We start from the raw sequence: 19,127 nt of genomic DNA, 5'->3' as shown, positions 1-19,127 counted from the left end.
TCCTCTAGGAGCTGGAGCAGGACCACTAATCAGCATGGTTCCCTTCTATAGAAACTGCACCAAAATTTGCCTAATGGTTAGCCAAGCATCTGTGATGGATGACCACTCCCCTTAAGCATGGGCCCCTACCCCTGCATTTCCCCAGTGGGCCCCTCATGTCCCAGTCCGACACTGCATACGCATATATCATGTATTCCCTGGAGGATAGCAAGATAGAGACAGATGATTTTCTTTTTTAAAATTGACTAAAAATGCTACCCTGGCATGCAGGTACACTGTCACTTATTGGAGTTGCAAGAGAAAAGCCACACGATCCATTACCTGCCCCAAGAAGAAGACAGCAAAAAAATGCAGATTCAATGCCAATCTTGCAATAGTAAGGAAAGAATGCACGTTAAATCACAGGTACAAACATGGCCTTATATAGCGATTCACATAATACCAGGCACTTGAGAATGGTCTTGTTGTCCTTTCAGTGATGTGTTGGCCTTTATATTTATTGTTAATGTGGTAATGTATGGTAGCAAATGGCAATTGATTATATATTTAAAAACACTTGTAAACAGACAAAATTGATTGAGCCAATTGATAAATGTTAAAAATTATAAGCAATTTGGCTTAACTACCAACTTTGTCTATTTGCAAGTGTTTGTGAACAAATGTTAGATTGACATTTGCTCCCATACATTTTACTAGATTTGCATTTCAAACAGCCATATTGGACAGATAACTGATAGATAATTGTATAATGTATGCCCAGCATTAGGGACCATTTCCTGTGTCTATTTTTTCTAAACACTTGTCACTCCATACCTGCCATCAATAATCTCAATGAGAATGCCAAGGTACTGTTGGTTAAAAGAAACTGATCACGGGATGGGAATAATTTGGCATTTTTTATTAAACTTTATATCGCCTGTGGCGTTTATCTCAAGAATAATCGCCAGGAATGATGTCATGTAAATGTATATATATATATATGTGTGTATCAACATGGTTTCTAGGCAGTGTCCTGTATTTGACCTGTAGGAATACAAAGCTTGGAGGAGATTTGTCTTCCTTGAACCAGGCATCTAGATAACCATCTCTTCTCTCTACAGGCCATAAAGTTTGGGGAGAGATACATCCTTAATGCAGATGGTCAGACCTGGTCAAGCCAGGTCATGGGATATAAAATCCTTTAGAAGGGAGATGACAGGAATGTAGGGTATGATATCTGCTTATTGGTTTCTAAAGACCCCTTCACACTGTTTCAAGACCCCCTACTTCCTATAGACAATATGGAAGGGTGTGGCCGATTTCTTAATGCCCAGTGTACAGCAATGAAAGAGTGAAAAACCCAAAGGTGGGGGCTAGTGCAGCTGTGAGGGTATAACTATGCATCTCCCTCAGTGATAAGTGTTCTTGTGCCCAAGGAGAGTCCTGACGACTGGCCGGAATCCAATGCTCCTGTGTCTCGTTCACAACAGGGTCTAGATGTAAAGACTCTGGGTTCTTTTTCATTTTAATTCCTTTTATTTTCTGAACCTATTTGTGATATATTTGTATTGTCCATATTTGTACTACCTTTTTCTGTAATCAATAACCTTGGAAATATTTTTCGGATTAAACATTCTTAATCCAGTGTATTCTCCGTGTTCTTGTCAAATTCACGAGCCTGTGAGGTCAAAGCTACGTACCTATATGTAAGTGAGTGTGCAAATTGAGATTTGAGCGGAGAACCTAACGACTCCCGTTAACTTCGTTGGTGGTGGCAGAACCATGTTATAGTAACCGCACGTGCTGAGGTAACCATAAGTCACAGTTGGCGATTCTCAGATTGAGGTATCTGGAGATTCGGCCGGCTGGTCGTGACAAATTGGTGGCAAGCGGTGGGATGATGATAATTTTTGTTTTTATCACAAGAACTTAAGTGAATTAATGGTGTGTGATTCTTGAGAGAAACTACATCATAAATTCACCGGAGAATTACGCTCAAGGTTTAGATTTTAAACGGACATACGTAGCAAATAGTTTCTGTTCCCCCCCTTCTCTTGTTTTTCTTTTCTATTTTATTTGGCGATTAGTTTGAGGTCCAGAATGACCACAGAGTACCTGCAACAGAAAAGGGATGACCTTGTGGCCATGTGTATGGAGAGAAACATTGCCTGGAAGGGCCAGAACAAGGATCAACTGGCCCAATTACTCCAAGTGGCGGATCGGAATCTTGCTGCTGAAGGTGGCCAGACAATGGACAACCCTGCTGCAGAGGCGCAATCTGTACTGGACCTTACAACAGATGCACAGCAGGGGTCGGACACCTCTGCTGGGTCAAGTGAGTCTGCACTAGAGAGTTTCCTTCAAACTGCTGACAGGCATATGAAGGACAGGGACTCTGCCATAACTCTGCAGCTGGTGCAGCAGTTCCAAACGTCTGCGGACAGGGAAGCTGCTGGACGCCAAGCTGACCAGGAAGCAGAAGCTGCTGAGCGGAAGGCTGAGGAGCGCCAGGCTGAGCGCGTGTTCCAGCTGGAGATGGCCAGACTCCGTGGACAGAATGCCACCTGTGAACCGGGTAGGAAAAAGCCCCGGCACGATCAATTTCCTGTATTGGAGAAGGATGGGGACCTCGATACATTCCTGAGGGGGTTTGAAAAGACTTGCCGACAGTTTGCACTGGACCCCAGTGAATGGGCGAGTTATTTAACCCCTGAGCTAAGAGGAAAAGCTTTGGAAGCATTTGCAGATCTTCCCCAGGATCTGGATGGTGATTATGCTGCGATTAAAAAAGCCTTGTTACAGCGTTTCAACATCACCCCTGAGGCTTATCGACAAAAGTTCAGAGACTTAAAGCGCAGTCCCTCTGATACCTATGCAGGACTGTTAGCACAATTGTCAACCCTGTTGCATCAGTGGGTTGATGGATTGCAGGTGATGGACTTTGACAAACTAAAGGACCTTATTCTCCAGGAACAGTTCCTCGCACTGTGTCCAGCGGAGGTCAAAGAGTGGGTCCTGGATCGGGAACCCAAAACGTCTCAGGAGGCTGCCAGCCTGGCAGACAAGTACACCAGCACTCGGGCTTCTGTGGTAAAGAAGTTCTGGGGGATGCCAGGACAAGCGGCATGGAGAGAAAGACGATCTGGAGGATCACCCCCGCGGTACCCTGCAAAACCAGCTGTTGCTGCACCTTTTGGGGGGGCGGGGGGAAAACCTGTTTTGGCAACTGGCTGCAGGTGTTTTGCATGCAATGAGCTGGGGCACATCAGTGTCGATTGCCCCAAGAAGAAAAGATCAACACCCTCTCCTGTGAGTGGCCCGGCAGGGAAACCTGCACCAGCCATCCTGTGTGTGGAAGGGCCCCAAGGACACCCCCGGGACAATCTACAAGTGGTCCAGGTAGGACACCAAGTTGCACTTGGGCTATTAGACTCTGGCTCAGACCTGACTCTCATCCACCCAGCCTTAGTGGTTCCCGAGGATATTATTCCAGGGAAGACTATTACAGTGCGGGGAGTGGGTGGGGTGCACCCAGAGGTGCCTATGGCTCGTGTGTATCTTGACTGGGGAGTTGGGAGAGGTATCCGAGATGTTGGGGTGCTGGACAATTTACCTGCTACAGTACTGTTGGGGTGTGATTTGGGGAAAATGCAAACTAAATATGTAACTGAGAATTATTTTGTAAATGATGCAAAGGTACAATCTAACCCAGTTTTTCCCCAGGTGACCCCTGCTGACCGACCCAGCATGAGTACAAAGGAATGTGATTGTATCAGTGATGTACAAAGTTCTTTTCAAGCAGATAACCCTTTGCAGTTCCACAGGCCGGAGTCCGGTCAGTCAGAACTGGGTCTGACACTGTACCCTAATGATAAACTGTGTAATGTACTGTTAACAGATGATATTGCAAATGTACCATCATCAGGGGTTGGAGTGAATACTGTATGCGTCAATGAGTCCAATGTAACCCCTTCATTTATAGTAATGACCCGGCCCACAGCAGCGCAGAGGGGCTGTGAGTTAACCCTTGCAGGTGTGGAAACCAGCACGATAGAGGTTAATCCCTCCCCCTCATCCCCCCTCCCTCCCTGTACACAGGTCAGTCTCAGACACTGAATTAGGAAAGGGCGGGGCAGCTGCTGCCCTAACTCCTCACAATGACCAGGTATTCCAGAGGGATGCTATCAAAGCTGCACAGGACACTAACCCTAGCCTGGAATCTGTAAGAGCATGAGTTAGCCGAGCAGGTCAGGAAAGGAAACATGTTAGAATCAGCCAGGAATACCAGGAAGGGGAGCCAGATATAATTTTTGTGGAAAATTAAATATCTTGGGAGAGAAGTGTCAAAGTTGTACAACAAGGTGCAGTTACTGGCATAGCCGAGTGTCCCACTGTATATGGTACTGGTGAAATTACTCCAGTCCCTGATGCAAATGATCTGGAAAAATTACAAGTACCAGGGATTGATAGTAATGAAATTTGTAAACGTGTGTCTGATGTGACTCCTGCCATAATTGTAAGTCCCAGGGAGGAATCAGCACAGAGGAGCTGTCCAGTAATCCCTGAAGGAATGAGCAGTGGTCTGCTAGCAGTCACAGAGGACAGTAACATTGCGTGTCCAAAGTCTCCCCAACCTCATACAGACCCTCATTCCAGCAGATCTAGGAAGACAGGAACTTTTCAAGATGGAATCTGGTAGGGTCAGTAATGTGTTAGAGTCCACCCATGTTTGTATGGCAACTGATGGTCCAGGTATCAGGGCCAAAGTACATAGTTCCCAGTATGTGATGTATCTCTGTGCTAAGACAGGTCATGAGGGGGAGGAAAGGATTCTAGCCCCACTTAACTGTGACAGAGAGAACCTTAGCCTCAAACTTCCTGCTGCTGAGCTTGTGATCCTGTCACACACCACTGACCCAGCCATAAGCCATACACCCCCCACTGGGCTGTTGGATAAGGACCTGACTGGAATGCTGGATAGCAATGCATTAGAATTAGATGATCCTGTGAGGGAGGAGAGTGTGTCAGAGTCACAGCTGACACAGTTAAGCATCCTACCCCTTGAATTAGAAATGCAGGCTGGTAACCAACTGTTTAAAAATGTGGTGTCTGATTGTACTTTCTCTCCAATGACTGACATTGAGTTTGCAAAAGTTCCTTCTCCTGTTGTAGGTCTCAGGGAGCTAGAGATTGACAATGATCACTCCCAGATACTGTGTAAGGAGATGGAGCCAGGGCAGAGTGATAAAGGGAAGTACTCCCTACCTGAACCAGCAATGATTCAGACCAGGTCAGATGAGCTGGAGGCCCAGGACTGGCCAGAAGGCATGAGTGAGGTGTTTTGTACTCAAGGCACAGGGTAGAAGGAGGTATCCTTCACCCACAACCAGACATGGTGGAGGCTATGACTGCATGGTCTACCCCTAAGGTTGATGAGAAGGTTGTGTCTATGTTAGGTACTGCTGAGTACTCCCACCAGTCTGAATCCCACTCCAGCACCCTAAACCAAATACGTAGGACATTTGTGAAATCCCAGGGAAGAGACCAGGAGAGGTACCTGCTGCATCTCTTCTTGCCATACTGCAATGTGCCGCAGGAACCCTCTGGACTCCTATGTGGGTGCAGGGTGTGCAACCACTTAGATTTGGTTAGGAAAGAGTGGGAAGGTGAATTGATTCCCCCTGAAATGTCAGTGGTGTCATACATGGTGACATTCAGGGAGGAGTTACAGTCCCTAAGGGGAATGGCGCAGAATGACCTGAACCCTGCACAGATGAAACAAAAGCTCTGGTATGACTGCAGCATGAGGGAGGGCACCTGTGAGTTGGGCCAAAAGGACCTGGTGCTGAGCCCTATGCAGCTGACCAAGCTACAGGCTGCCTGGGAAAGTCCCCAGCTACTAGTACCACATCTCCAAGATATCAATAATATGTTGGCACAAGGGGATGGGTGGAAGAGGCAGACTGTGCACCACAGTAATTTGCTCATAGCTTGCCATAACATGGAAGCTTGTGTAATAGCCATGTGTCACCTAAATGAAAATGATCAGAAATCTGACCCCTTGGTGGATTTAGAAGCTGCTGCGCTGCCATGAGAAGACATGGTAGTGGGGGTCACAGGAGAGAATGTGATAGGTGGATTACTGTCTCTCCTGTGCCCATCTTCAGGGGGAGGTGTGGCGTTTATCTCAAGAATAATCACCAGGAATGATGTCATGTAAATGTATATATATATATATAAATTTGTGTATCAACATGGTTTCTAGGCAGTGTCCTGTTTTTGACCTGTAGGAATACAAAGCTTGGAGGAGATTTGTCTTCCTTGAACCAGGCATCTAGATAACCATCTCTTCTCTCTACAGGCCATAAAGTTTGGGGAGAGATACATCCTTAATGCAGATGGTCAGACCTGGTCAAGCCAAGTCATGGGATATAAAATCCTTTAGAAGGGAGATGACAGGAATGTATGGTATGATACCTGCTTATTGGTTTCTAAAGACCCCTTCACACTGTTTCAAGACCCCCTACTTCCTATAGACAATATGGAAGGGTGTGGCCAATTTCTTAATGCCCAGTGTACAGCAATGAAAGAGTGAAAAACCCAAAGGTGGGGGCTAGTGCAGCTGTGAGGGTATAACTATGCATCTCCCTCAGTGATAAGTGTTCTTGTGCCCAAGGAGAGTCCTGACGACTGGCCGGAATCCAATGCTCCTGTGTCTCCTTCACAACAGGGTCTAGATGTAAAGACTCTGGGTTCTTTTTCATTTTAATTCCTTTTATTTTCTGAACCTATTTGTGATATATTTGTATTGTCTATATTTGTACTACCTTTTTCTGTAATCATTAACCTTGGAAATATTTTTCGGATTAAACATTCTTAATCCAGTGTATTCTCCGTGTTCTTGTCGAATTCACGAGCCTGTGAGGTCAAAGCTATGTACCTATATGTAAGTGAGTGTGCAAATTGAGATTTGAGCGGAGAACCTAATGACTCCCGTTAACTTCGTTGGTGGTGGCAGAACCATGTTATAGTAACCGCATGTGCTGAGGTAACCATAAGTCACAGTTGGCGATTCTCAGATTGAGGTATCTGGAGATTCGGCCGGCTGGTCGTGACATCGCCTATGCTGGTTTCAGATATTTTGTCTGCCGTAAAAATCTCATACACAAACACACAGACACCAAGATTGTGTCTGGGATGTGTAAGTAGCATGTTATACCTTTAGTGGAGGTTCAAAGCCACATTGGCAAAGATTTGATTGGCTCATTTGTTGTAATTGTTGGACATAATTTCAGAATATTTTTTGATTGGTGACATTATTATGTCTAGTATCATAATCATCTACACCTCTAAGCCTCAATCACATAGACACTCAGAGGCTGTTTTGTTTTTTGCAGTTTAACCTACAAATAAGCATATTTTTACAAGATAAAATCAACAAACCAAAGAAAATTCGTAAAATATATTTATTTCTAACAGGCATAGGTAAATTTCTAGACCAGAAAAATCTAAATCAAAAATTTGTTTGGGGAAATTCAAAATTATAACAAAATAAAATCAACTGGGCAAACTTTTAACATCAACACAGGGTTGGAGCATTCATCCAAAGTGGGGTTTTCCATAATTCACAAACATGTTGGAAGAGTTTAAAAAAAAAAAAATTAAAAGCATAATATTGGTACAATGCAAAATAATGATGGCATTTGGGAGACATTTGTCAATCAAGTATTAATAGTTACACGTTCAAGAAACAACACAATAAGCACAATAAAAAAAGTAAAAAAGATATTATATTAAAAAGTTCATATTACCTGAATTATTTTGAAACAACTTGGTTGCAGAAGATCCCCCTCCGCACTTCCACACCACCTACCTCAGGGGCATCATCCTTGGCATGGCTTCCTCAGGCAGGAAAGGCACCCGACTCCTTATGGCGATGTTGTGAATTATCCCACACAGGACCACTATCTCAGACACCCTAGCCGGCGAATACATAAGGTCACCACCAGACCAGTGTAGGCACCAAAATCGTCCCTTTAACAGGCCGATACAATGCTCTACAACCTGCCTGGTGGCTGTAAGCGTGGCATTATATTGCGTTTGTGGTCCTGGTGTGGGGGCAACATAAGGAATCAGAAACCATGGCGCGCAAGGATATCCACTGTCTCCTGCATTGTTTATAATGTTCATTTCTAAATCATTTTGATTGTAAAAAAAAAAAAAATGACTCAGATGCCACGCATCATCACCTTGCATCATGGATAATTTTTTCCAGACCCTTGATTGACGGATGACAAAGGAGTCATGTGCACTTCCTACAAATTTGGCATTCAGGGAAAGGATCTGGAGGGAGGCATCACAATTCAAATGTTTACGGTTCCTAAACATGCTTTCTTGGGCAGCTGGAGGCACAAGTGGTATGTGAATGCCATCCACTACCCCTATCACGTGTGGGAAGCCAGCAATAGCCACAAACTGCTGCTTCACCACACCAAGGGTTTCCATATCCAAAGGCATACTTAGAAATTGGCTGATGCGACCAAGAAAAGTCAGAATTACGTGCCTCAGGATCCTAGAAAATGATGGCTGGGAGATTCCACCCACCACACCCAAGGTGGTTTGAAAGGACCCTGAGGCACAAAAATGTAACACTGACAACATCTGGGTGAGTGGTGGTATTGCTGTAGGAATGTTTGTTTGACTTTCTAGATCACTCTCTATTATCGAGAGAGTATCTAGCATAACCTGGGGCCGTAGACGATATTGCCGCAAAACAACATCATTAGGCATTCCAAACAGGGTGACACGTGTTCGAAATATCTGGGGCCTTGCATGCCTACTCTGCCTAAGCCTTGGAGATGAGCAGATTGGTAGGGGTGTGACAGTAAGGAGTATATCATTTGACCAAATGTTATCTGAAAAATAGTTTGTTCAAAATCACTGGTGAACTTCAAAATGTAAAGAAAAAAGCCAAAATTATCTTTAGTGCTTTTTTGAAAAATCTTACTGGGGTTGCATTTGCCATTCTTGTAGTGTGCCATTTAATTTACAATGGAGCCCACAGAACAGCTCCAGTGGCAAATGCAGGATTTCTAGAGGGGGGTTTCCAAATTATTGATTTTAGAGTGAGTGTGGCCAGTCCATGAAGAGGGCATAATTAGCACTTATCCAGATTTAATATGTTACATACAAAGTATATTGTGTTGCATAATTCCAGCATATACAGGACCAGCGATCACAGTAAGCCATTAGATGCGGCATTAGGTCCATCCTGTCTGAGCAGAATGTTTTTTTTCAGATGTGGGCACCATTCCAGAGCATTGGAGCAAATCTGGGAGTCTGAGGGAGCAGCAGAAGAACTTAGCACTGCCCTGGACATACCGTATATGTACATATCGGCCTCCTTATATACTGGATAGTGTATTATTATACAGTATTAATTATTAACCCTATTGATGGTCTATAGTAGTGCACCCCTAACAGTGCATGTTTTCCACATCTCCTAGTTGGTGCACAGGTATATTATTATTAATACCCCTTTTACACCGGAGCTAAAAGCCGGGTTATTGCAGGGTTAACCCGGGCAGCTCCCTGGTGTAAAAGGGGAGAGGGTTGGATCGCTTGGTCGAATGACCCGGCAATCCAACCCAGGTAAGTAGCAGGGTTTAACATGGGCGTAGCCCGTGAAACCCTGCTGTGAGAACAATGCACTCCAGGTCACGATGACCTGGAGTGCGCTGCTAGCCGGACGATTGGTCCGGCTTCAGTGGCGCTTGGAGATGATGTCATCTCCAAGCGTCCACTTTCACGCCGGGAAAGCCGGGTCTATGCAGACACGACTGCGGAGTGAGCAGCGTCGACTCGGGAATATCCCGAGTCGGCGCTGGCTAAATTCCGGGTCTGATCCGGATAGGAACTCTGTTCCAACTCCGGGTCAGACCGAGAATTTTGGTGGAAAAGCGGTATGACTGACACATTTTAAAATATCCACAGGTGGTGCTAACCATTTCATTTGTGATACTGAGAAGAACATGCAGCACTAGTAACATTCTATTATATTACTATTTCTATTATGGTCATGGTGTGTGCTGGGGAGGGGGTTTTCCAGGCAGATGGAACCCCCCCTGCGTTTGCCTATGCAGGTTGGGCCTACTCTACATTAATTTGGGGTGCATAAATGAGATAGTAATTAAACATGCGGAGCTCGCTCAGATTTCATATAATGTATAGATGAGGTATATACTTCTTTTGATTCAATATATTCCAGAATGTCATAAGTTAAAACAACCTTCAGAATATCTCCTTAATACTCCTCCAAAATCAGTCCCTTATACTCTTCCATGTGTTATTAGAAAACCTGTCTCATAGGGTCCTTCAACAGAGTTTCAGTTCCGGATATTCAATTACGAACTTAATGTCAATCCAACAATGTGATGTAATCAAAACCAATTCCTTCAGGTATTTCCCACACAGGGTCCACTTTCACAAAATCCTCCAGAAACCCACTCCATAAACCAGCACCTTCAGTATTAAAGAATGAAGACAGTATCAATTTCCAATCAGACACTATGAACCGTATTCAATTAGAGCGGATCCGCAAGACTTTTTTGCCTCCCAGACTTTTCGCCTACATTGCGTCTTTTGTAGGCAGAAAAGTATCGCGGCCGTTCCCTCTTTACCCCGTATTCAATATGGAAGTACGCGAAAATGGGACCCGGCGAAACTTGAACAGGCGGAAAGTCAGATTTGGGGAAATCAGCCTGACACCCCCCAAAAGATGCACTGACATGGGGGTTAACTATTGTACACCCCGATTTGGCTTGCTGAAGGTATTTGGTGTTTTTAAACGGGCTTAATAGCTGCTAAATAGCGTTTTTCTATACATGGTGCAGAATAGTATTCAGGAGTATTTTTTCCAGAAAATAAGTTATCCCAGCAAATTTGGGGTACTTGAAAATGGGGGCCAGCATATTTAAAAGTTGCTAAAGTTAAGTTGAAAAAATTGTGAAAAATCCACCTGCTGCAAGCTCCTGCACTCAAAAAAACACTTGGGGCATACTTGGGGAACCCCCCACAGTCAAGTTCGCTAGTTTTTAACTTTGTCCCCCAACATTTTTTTTTTTCGCCTCCAAATTCAAAGTGATTTTTAGGGGTGTCCTTAAGTGTTTTTTTTTTTTTGACACAGTATACCTGGGGGGGACTGTCTGAAGCTGCACGGGAGTTCCCGCAACATTGCACCCCAAAACCCCAATTCTGCACTTTTTTCCACCTGCTATTCATAGGTGAAGCTTTTCCGCCTATTACATTGCATTGACTTTCTGCCTAGGCGGAAAGTCTTTCAATTGGAATACGGAGTAAAAGTCAAAACAGGCAAAAATGACGTCATCGGCAAAAAGTTTTCGCCAAAAACACGCGAAAACGGCTTTTCGCTACAAATTGAATATGGCCCTAAGTTGTGCAGAGAAGTAGTAGAAATTTACTCACCCATTAACTCCATTTCTGCTGGTCCCTCCTCCTGTCCGATTCCACTGTAGAGTGGGTGGGTCTAGGTGGCCCTTCTATGTGTGTGTATTCCCTTGTACTCCAAAATAATAGTGTCTCTACTGTGTAGTTTTTAGGGGCTAAGTTCAATTATACAGATATACAAATAAAATATAACAAATTGGCACAAGTAATACTTCAATGATATAGATAGTAAAATCTGCGGTGTCAGTAATGAGCCCAACTCATTTCATCCCGTCTGCGGGACTTTTTCAAGTGTAGTCTATAATGCCTGTAAGGTGATTATTGTGTAATTATTAGCCACTTTTAAAAATGTATTAAAAACACCTGTAACTGTAACTTCCACAGAGCTGTAACTAGACATTTTGGTGCCCTGTGCCAGAAAGAACATTGGTGCCCCCCCTCCCATACTTTAAACAGGGACAACGCGTGGGGGTGTGGTCACACAATAGTACCAATTCAAATTACACTACACAGCAGTGCAACCTTATTCACATTACAGCACACAATAGAGCCCCTTATTCATGTTACGCCACACAGTAGTACCCCTTATTCACATTATGTCACACAGTAGAGACCCTTATTCATGTTACACCACACAGTAGTAATGCCCCTTATACACTTAATGCCACATTGTAGTAGTACCCCTAAATACATAATTCCACACATTAGTAGTGTCCTTATACACATTATGCCACACAGTAATGCCCCTTTCACATTATGCCACAAATTAGTAGTGCCCTTATACACATTATGCCACACAATGGTGTCATATAAATAAAAGATAATAAAACAGAGCCTTAGTGCAGCCAGGACAGAAAATGTTAGGGTTATAGTGCAGCGAGGACAGTGTATACTGTTATACTGAAAAATGTATAAACTAGATGGAGATACTGAAGGTGCTGCTGCCTGCTGCCCAGGTAGGGGGTTGATCTCAGGGGGTGAGGGCTGGGTGTGCCACCATTGCGAGGGGGGGATGGGACAGGAATATACTAGATACTAAAGGTGCTGGTGTTCAGGAAGGGGGAGGGTGATCTGCTGAGATCGTGAGCCAGGGACAAGAAGTTACTGAAGGAGTTGCTGTTCGGGGGGGACAGTGATCGTTAGTGGGGGAGCCGTGGGAGGGGGGGAGGCATTGGGTTACTGAAGGTGCTGCTGTTCAGGGGGGGAGTGCGGGCATGTGGAGACAGTACCTGAGCTGCTGAAGCCCCTAGTGTTCTTCTTCTCTGTTCTGCTCACAGCCTCAAACTCCTCCACCGCTATTGGCCGCTGTCCCTCTACCCCGCTGCTGAATTTTGCCCAGGGCACTGCCTGTGAGGCGGAGCTCCAGATTGCATGGAAGAAGCCAGGTGCACCGCAAGTGACATGCAGGCAAATAGAGATTGTGGATGTGACTGGTTCCGCCCCAGGGCATATTGCGCTCTGTGTGGCGGCACCGGCTGAACCACCCTTGTTACAGCCCTGAACTCTCACCTGCAATCCTCAAAACAGGTTTCCCATCAATACAACACCCCATACACCGCTCACATCAATTAACCAAATATTCTTCATTTTGCAGAATATCACCCCAAAAATGGCATGTCATTATAGGCCAAATTAGGCTTAAACTTCCAAGTGCCTTATTAATCAGTAGGGATGGTGTAGCCGGGTTTATTAACCAAGTCCCATAATTTTTACCTTAAAATATAGCTTTCCCAAAACTTTCAACTGCTCAGGGTCTACTAGAAAAAAGCCTTATTAAATCCTAAGGATAGTGAATGTGGCTTAATTTGCGCAGCTAGTAGGATAGCAAGAAACTCACACACAGCCACGGTAATGTACATTTAGCCACATTAATCTCTATCAACTGGTTAACCCAGCTATATGAACTATGTAAATTAATAGACTGACAGTCAATTATAGTAAATGAGTTCCAGTTTCTACACTATCTCCTCCCTGTGAATCTATAATGACTAGATATGTGATTGACATTTGAAAGTGCAATATTGTTTTTAAGGTGGAGATGGTGAAATTATAGAATGGGACAAGAAAGAGATAACATAGCAATAAACATAGAAAGGTTGTGCCAGATGCAGGGCCGGCTTGAGGCCCGTTCCAGCCGAGCGGCCACCCCATAGAGGGCGCACAGTGTGGGACCCACTGTGCTGTATCTGATTACTTGTAGCCTGGCTCAGGCTCCACTGGGCTCTTCAGAATGACCAACTGTGGCCCAATTCAGGCATGACTCTACTGATGATGATGTAGTGGTGTAACATTATAGGTCATGATGCCGTATGCTGCCCCTGCCCGAGCACAGTGATGGAGTGCCTCAGGGACTTACTCACAACACAGGGCAGGCTGTGGTAGGGCATGGAGGGGCTGAGCCTGAGCTACTGATCAGCCTGGTAGCAACAGCACTGTTGGTTATCCCGGCAGCTCTCGTCATCAGCTGCATCCAGCAATGAATCACACTAGCTGCATCTGCTCTGTTACTAGGCTGTCCCTGCAGGCTCTCTCACCCTGCCAAACACCAGACCTGTCTCCGTGGACACTGAGGCTGCAGCCGCTGCTGGTGTTGCCCGAGGCTGAGGGTGAGGAAGGGACTCGGAGCTGCTCTCTCTCTTCTCTTTTGCTACCAACAGGTCAGTCAGTCTTCTGTGGTAGGGTGCTGAGGGGCTGAGCCTGAGCTACTGTTCAGCTTGGTAGGATCATCACCGTTGGATATCTGGGAAGCTTTCTTCATCAGCTGCATCTTGCGGAAAAACACACTAGTCGCATCTGCTCTATTACTAGGCTGTCCACGCAGACTCTCTCACCCTGCCAAACACAAGACCACTCTTGCAGGCTCTCTCACCCTGTCACCCACCAAATCTGCCCTACAGACTGCTGTGGTAGAGTGCTGAGGGACTGAGCCTGAGCTACTGCTCAGCCTGGTAGCACTAGCATCATTGGTTCTCTGATCAGCTCTCTTCATCAGCCGCATCCGGCAGAGAATCACACTAGTCATATCTGCTCTGTTACTAGGCTGTACCCACAGACTCTCTCACCCTGCCAAACACAAGATCTCTCTCACAGGCTCTCTCACCCTGTCACCCACCAAACCTGCCCTACAGACTCTCACCCTATCAACTACCACACCTGTTCCTGCAGGCTCTCTCACCCTGCCATATACCAGACCTGTCTCCACAGACACTGAGGCTACAGCCACTGCTGGCATTGCCTGAGGGAGAGGGAGGGACTAGGAGCTGCTCTCTATCTTCTCTTTTGCTACCAAGAGGTCAGGTCAGTCTTCTGTGGGGGCTGGAAATTAATATGTTTTCTTTTTTCCAATGGTGGCCAATATGGTATACATTCAGTATCCCGACAAAGGGGATGCCTTCGCTTAGAATACCGTCTCCAGAATCCTGACACCTGTCAGAATCCTGGCACCGACATCCTGACCGCCAGTGTCCCAAAGGCAAGTAGAGGGTTTAGTGGGAGGGTTAGGCACTAGGGGGAGGATAGATTTAGGCACTAGAGGGGGGGTTAGGTTTAGGCACTGAGTAGGGAGAGTTAGGGAGAGGGGGAGGGTCAGAATACCAATGGATAGGTGTCAGTATCCTAACCCTGTTGGGATGCCGGCATCGGGAATTTGACCGTCGGGATCCCGAGCGCCGGCATCTTGTACATAACAAGCCAATAGATTTGTTTGTTTTCCCTTGTTTTTTCTGTGAGGGGCCAATGTGTGTTTTCTTTCCTATGGGGGCCAGTGTGCTTTATTTATTTACTTGTGGAGGCCAATTAGTGTGTTTTTTTGTAATAAAAATAATAATAAAAGTATTAATTATGGATATAGTTGGGGGGTTTTTTTGGGTGGGGGCACTTCAAAATTTCTTGAACAGAGTGCTAGTAGAACTCGGGCCGGCCCAATATAGAGCTAACACAATTGTATTATATTGCTCATTGTATACATTGAGGCATTCTGAGATATACATACCTGAACTGGCCCTAGGAGGGCATGCCTGGGCTCCTCTTCTGTATATGCATACATATAAAGGATATAACAGAAAATTGCAGGACATATCAACCAATCTGCATCAGTTACTGCCTCTCAGACAAGTAGTGTTGGATTTATTACATGGAGAGGCTTTAAAGTTGTAGTCATTTACGAAACAAAGCCGGTTCGGCTTTGCCTCGTAAATGACTGCAACTTTAAAAAAACTCTCGAGATCAGTCTGCATCCCGCACCTCCGGCAGACTCGATCTCTATTACATCCCGCCCCAAGTACATCCTGGGATACCTCCACTTTCCCTTCATCTCTCTCAGTTGTTGGCCAATTTTTACTGTCAGTTCAAACAGAGACTCCAGAGTTTTGGGTATGCTCACATGCACCTTTTCATCTTGTAATCTCTCAGAAAGAACCAAGTATCATTGTATCAGGGGCGTATTTATAATGGGTGCAGGGTGTGCAGTTCACACGGGCCCCTGGGTCCAGGGGGTGCACGCACCGCACACCCTGCACCCATATTATACTTACCTCTCTGGAGTCCCACATCGGTGCTGGTGTCAGCGCTGTAAAAACGGCAGGAAAATGGCCACCATGGCCATTTTCCCATCGCTTTGCGCATGCGCAGTACAGGAAAAATGGCTTCCACGGCCATTATCCCGGTGACCTGCTCATGTATTCTAGACTCTGTGCATACTCTCGTACCCAGAGTCTATAAGTGCGGCGCTTGCCGCGCTGCGCTCAATGCGCTGCCAGCCGCCGGTGTTAGAGGAGGGGGCACGTGATGGAGACTGCACGTGATGGAGACTGCACACTGGCCCCCTCCTCTCTAGAAATGCCCCTACATTGAATAATGTAACATTTAAACCTTTGCAGCTATTCCTGACTTTGCTGGGTCACACTTCTGTTCACCCCTCTGGATTGGTATTTGTTTTTACAGGTTCTCTTGTTATGAGTGTTGGATTGGGAAGTTAGCGTGGGCCTGGAAAAATTCTGAAAAAAATGCTGTCATATACACCAACACAAATGGGTGGGGCCAGCACAAAAGTGGGTGAAGTTAGCAAATCTTTTTTCTAGCCACATTGATGATAGGCAAGCCCAGTGCAAGATGCAAAAGTAGGCTGAGTCACAAAAATGTCAAACCTTTAAAAGACTTCTTTACAATATCCCAGACACTAATATACAATAACGAGAGCATCCTAGAGACAGATTTACAATATGGAGGGGATTATTACAGAGGCCAGTGTACAATACAAAGAACATTGATGTAGATATACCGGTACATTACATCCTATTGTGTACAAACTATACAGGAAGCATCCTTGTGACCACCATACAATACAGAGAACACTCTAATGTCCACCATACAATGCATCATAGTGGGGAGATGAGAATGTAGAAACCAGAGGATTTAGGCATACTGGACTATTACTTCATCTGACTATCTCACACATACACACTGGACAATTATCGCAGTAAATATATTGAACTATTAATAAGGGAGAAAAAGTTCATACACACTTTATTTTTTTAAATAAAAACACTTGTTGCTATAAATAATAATTGGAAATTCTAAACCAATGGTTCCCAAACTGTTTTGAATCACAGTGCCCTATAGTATCAGCATTGTTGTCACTACTCTAATAGGGCAAATGTGTTTTTTTTAGAAATTCAGTATTAATTATTAAATTAAGTAAATTGTGCTTAACTGTCATCCTTAGGTTCAGTTCTGTGGTGGTAGTCAGGGTTGCACTCACTTCTGTTTGTTCATCTACTCATATTGTGTGATTGGCAGTCACCAGCACTGATTTTGCCTATCACATGGACCATAAATAATTTGATTTGGTCCAGGACCACCAACCCGTGGCACTCCTGCAAGGGCACCCAGTTTGGGATCCACTGGTCTATATTCATTATAAAATTGGTTTCATAAACTGCTAAGTATTAAATTATTATGCACAACTGTTGAAAATTCATGCACAATTTATTTTGCATCATTTGAAATGTATCTCTGTCGTGAGAATTGATTAGGAACCTTTGACTCACTCAAATATATTATGTTGCAATAAACTATTAGATATTTTTTGTTGCGGTCTCTTAAAATAGCGTGTTGTTTTATAAAATTGGATTACAAGCTGTGAATATTGAGCAGATAGAGAACCCTTTTTCATCAAACTTAATTTGACAGGTACCACGCCCCCAACCATGACCCTAACCCCTCCCTGTGGCACTCCCACTTTTCCTCCCCTTTTGATATAATTTAATATAAAATGTATATGAATTTATAGCATTTAATATTAAATTATATATTTTTGATAGTGTTTTATATCTTTTTGATAGGTTTTTATATAATATGTTATATAAAAGCAATAGGGTTTGATATAACATGTTATGTAAAATGAGTTTTCATCGAAAGTTGTTGCTGTTTAATCAGACAGTATTGCTGTAAACCCTTAGATGTTGCAGAAGCAGTAAGATGCTACGGTCTCTTAAAATAGCGTGTTGTTTTATAAAATAGGGTTACAAGCTGTGAATATTGATATTTATAAATCTTTATCTAGCAGGCTGCTATGGATAGGAACAGCGGGTGAAAAAGGAATGAGTGGTGATTACTATGAACAACAGGTGAAAAAGGCACAATGGATGAAAAACATACTGATGTGCCCAGCTATAACGTGGCATAACAGCATTATCGCTCACGCCACACATGGCGCGCCACACACCACGCCATGAGTCGCGCCACAAAGAAAGTTTAGCAATGAAAAAAGTAATTACGTGTAATACAACATTTTGCCCACCAGATGTCACTTTTCCTAAACTACATAGCGCATGCGTCTGATTTAATTACGTGTAATACAACATTTTGCCCACCAGGTGTCACTTTTCCTAAACTACATAGCGCATGCGTGTGATTTCCAATGTACCGTACAGTATGTTCTGTATCACTGCCCGATGATTGTTTGACAGAAGCGGTGATTCAGTACACTATACATTATTACAGCGTTTTCCACATGGAATCAGGAATGTACGGTATAATAAAGCGGTAGAAGAATGTCTAATCCAGTTTGAAATCATTAAGCTCTGTATTACCCACTGACTGTGCGGTTGAAATCATACTGTGCTTGCGCAAATGTAAATACTGTCGGCACTGTCCCAGACTTAGACATTAGACTTTACAAACTACAGAACTCTAGTAATGGGTGAAGCGTGTGGTCTAGCGGTCTAATGCCTAGTCTCACTGCTTCTCCCCTCTTCTTGTTCCGTGGGTTAGAGACCTTGAAAATACAGTATGTTTTTTTAATTTATTTTTAAAATCTTCACTTAAAATATTCAGTATTCAATACAGTACATGTGGAGCGCATGCCTGCCCAGTGCTTCGGGAGTCAAACAGCGAAAATAGGATTTTTATTATTGTACATACAGTACTGTACCTTAGAACACAAACTTGCGTCAATGCCGGCGCTGACATAAACGTGGACATTATAGTGATTTATTATGACCATCAAGTGGCAATGGGCCCTGTTAAAGAGACTGGTTTCTGTATATCAAACTGACTGCGCATTTAAACTGCAAAATTGAGTCAATGTCTGCGCATGCCCAGTGGTCAGGTTTCAATCACAATGGAATGTGTGCCGCATGTCCAGTGGAGCCAAGCCATACATTAAGTAGTGCTATGCCATG

The 19,127-nt window shown here is 44.3% G+C and overlaps 1 protein-coding gene across 1 annotated transcript; it reads left to right on the top strand.

Annotated features, from left to right (window-relative positions):
• The first annotated feature begins 837 nt into the window (after positions 1 to 837).
• LOC148539095 (uncharacterized) lies at positions 838 to 5,166 on the top strand. Its single transcript, XM_088451926.1, has 4 exons — positions 838 to 845; positions 2,067 to 3,559; positions 4,789 to 4,985; positions 5,152 to 5,166. Exons 1-4 carry the CDS (start codon positions 838 to 840, stop codon positions 5,164 to 5,166), a joined length of 1,713 nt encoding a protein of 570 aa, XP_088308052.1.
• The last annotated feature ends 13,961 nt before the right edge of the window (positions 5,167 to 19,127 follow it).

This window comes from Taudactylus pleione, unplaced genomic scaffold (genome assembly GCF_031769625.1).
Source record: "Taudactylus pleione unplaced genomic scaffold, aTauple2 ptg000032l, whole genome shotgun sequence".
Lineage (NCBI taxonomy): Eukaryota > Metazoa > Chordata > Amphibia > Anura > Myobatrachidae > Taudactylus > Taudactylus pleione.
Note: the sequence above shows the minus strand (reverse complement) of the source record. Positions and strands in the feature narration are given on the sequence as shown.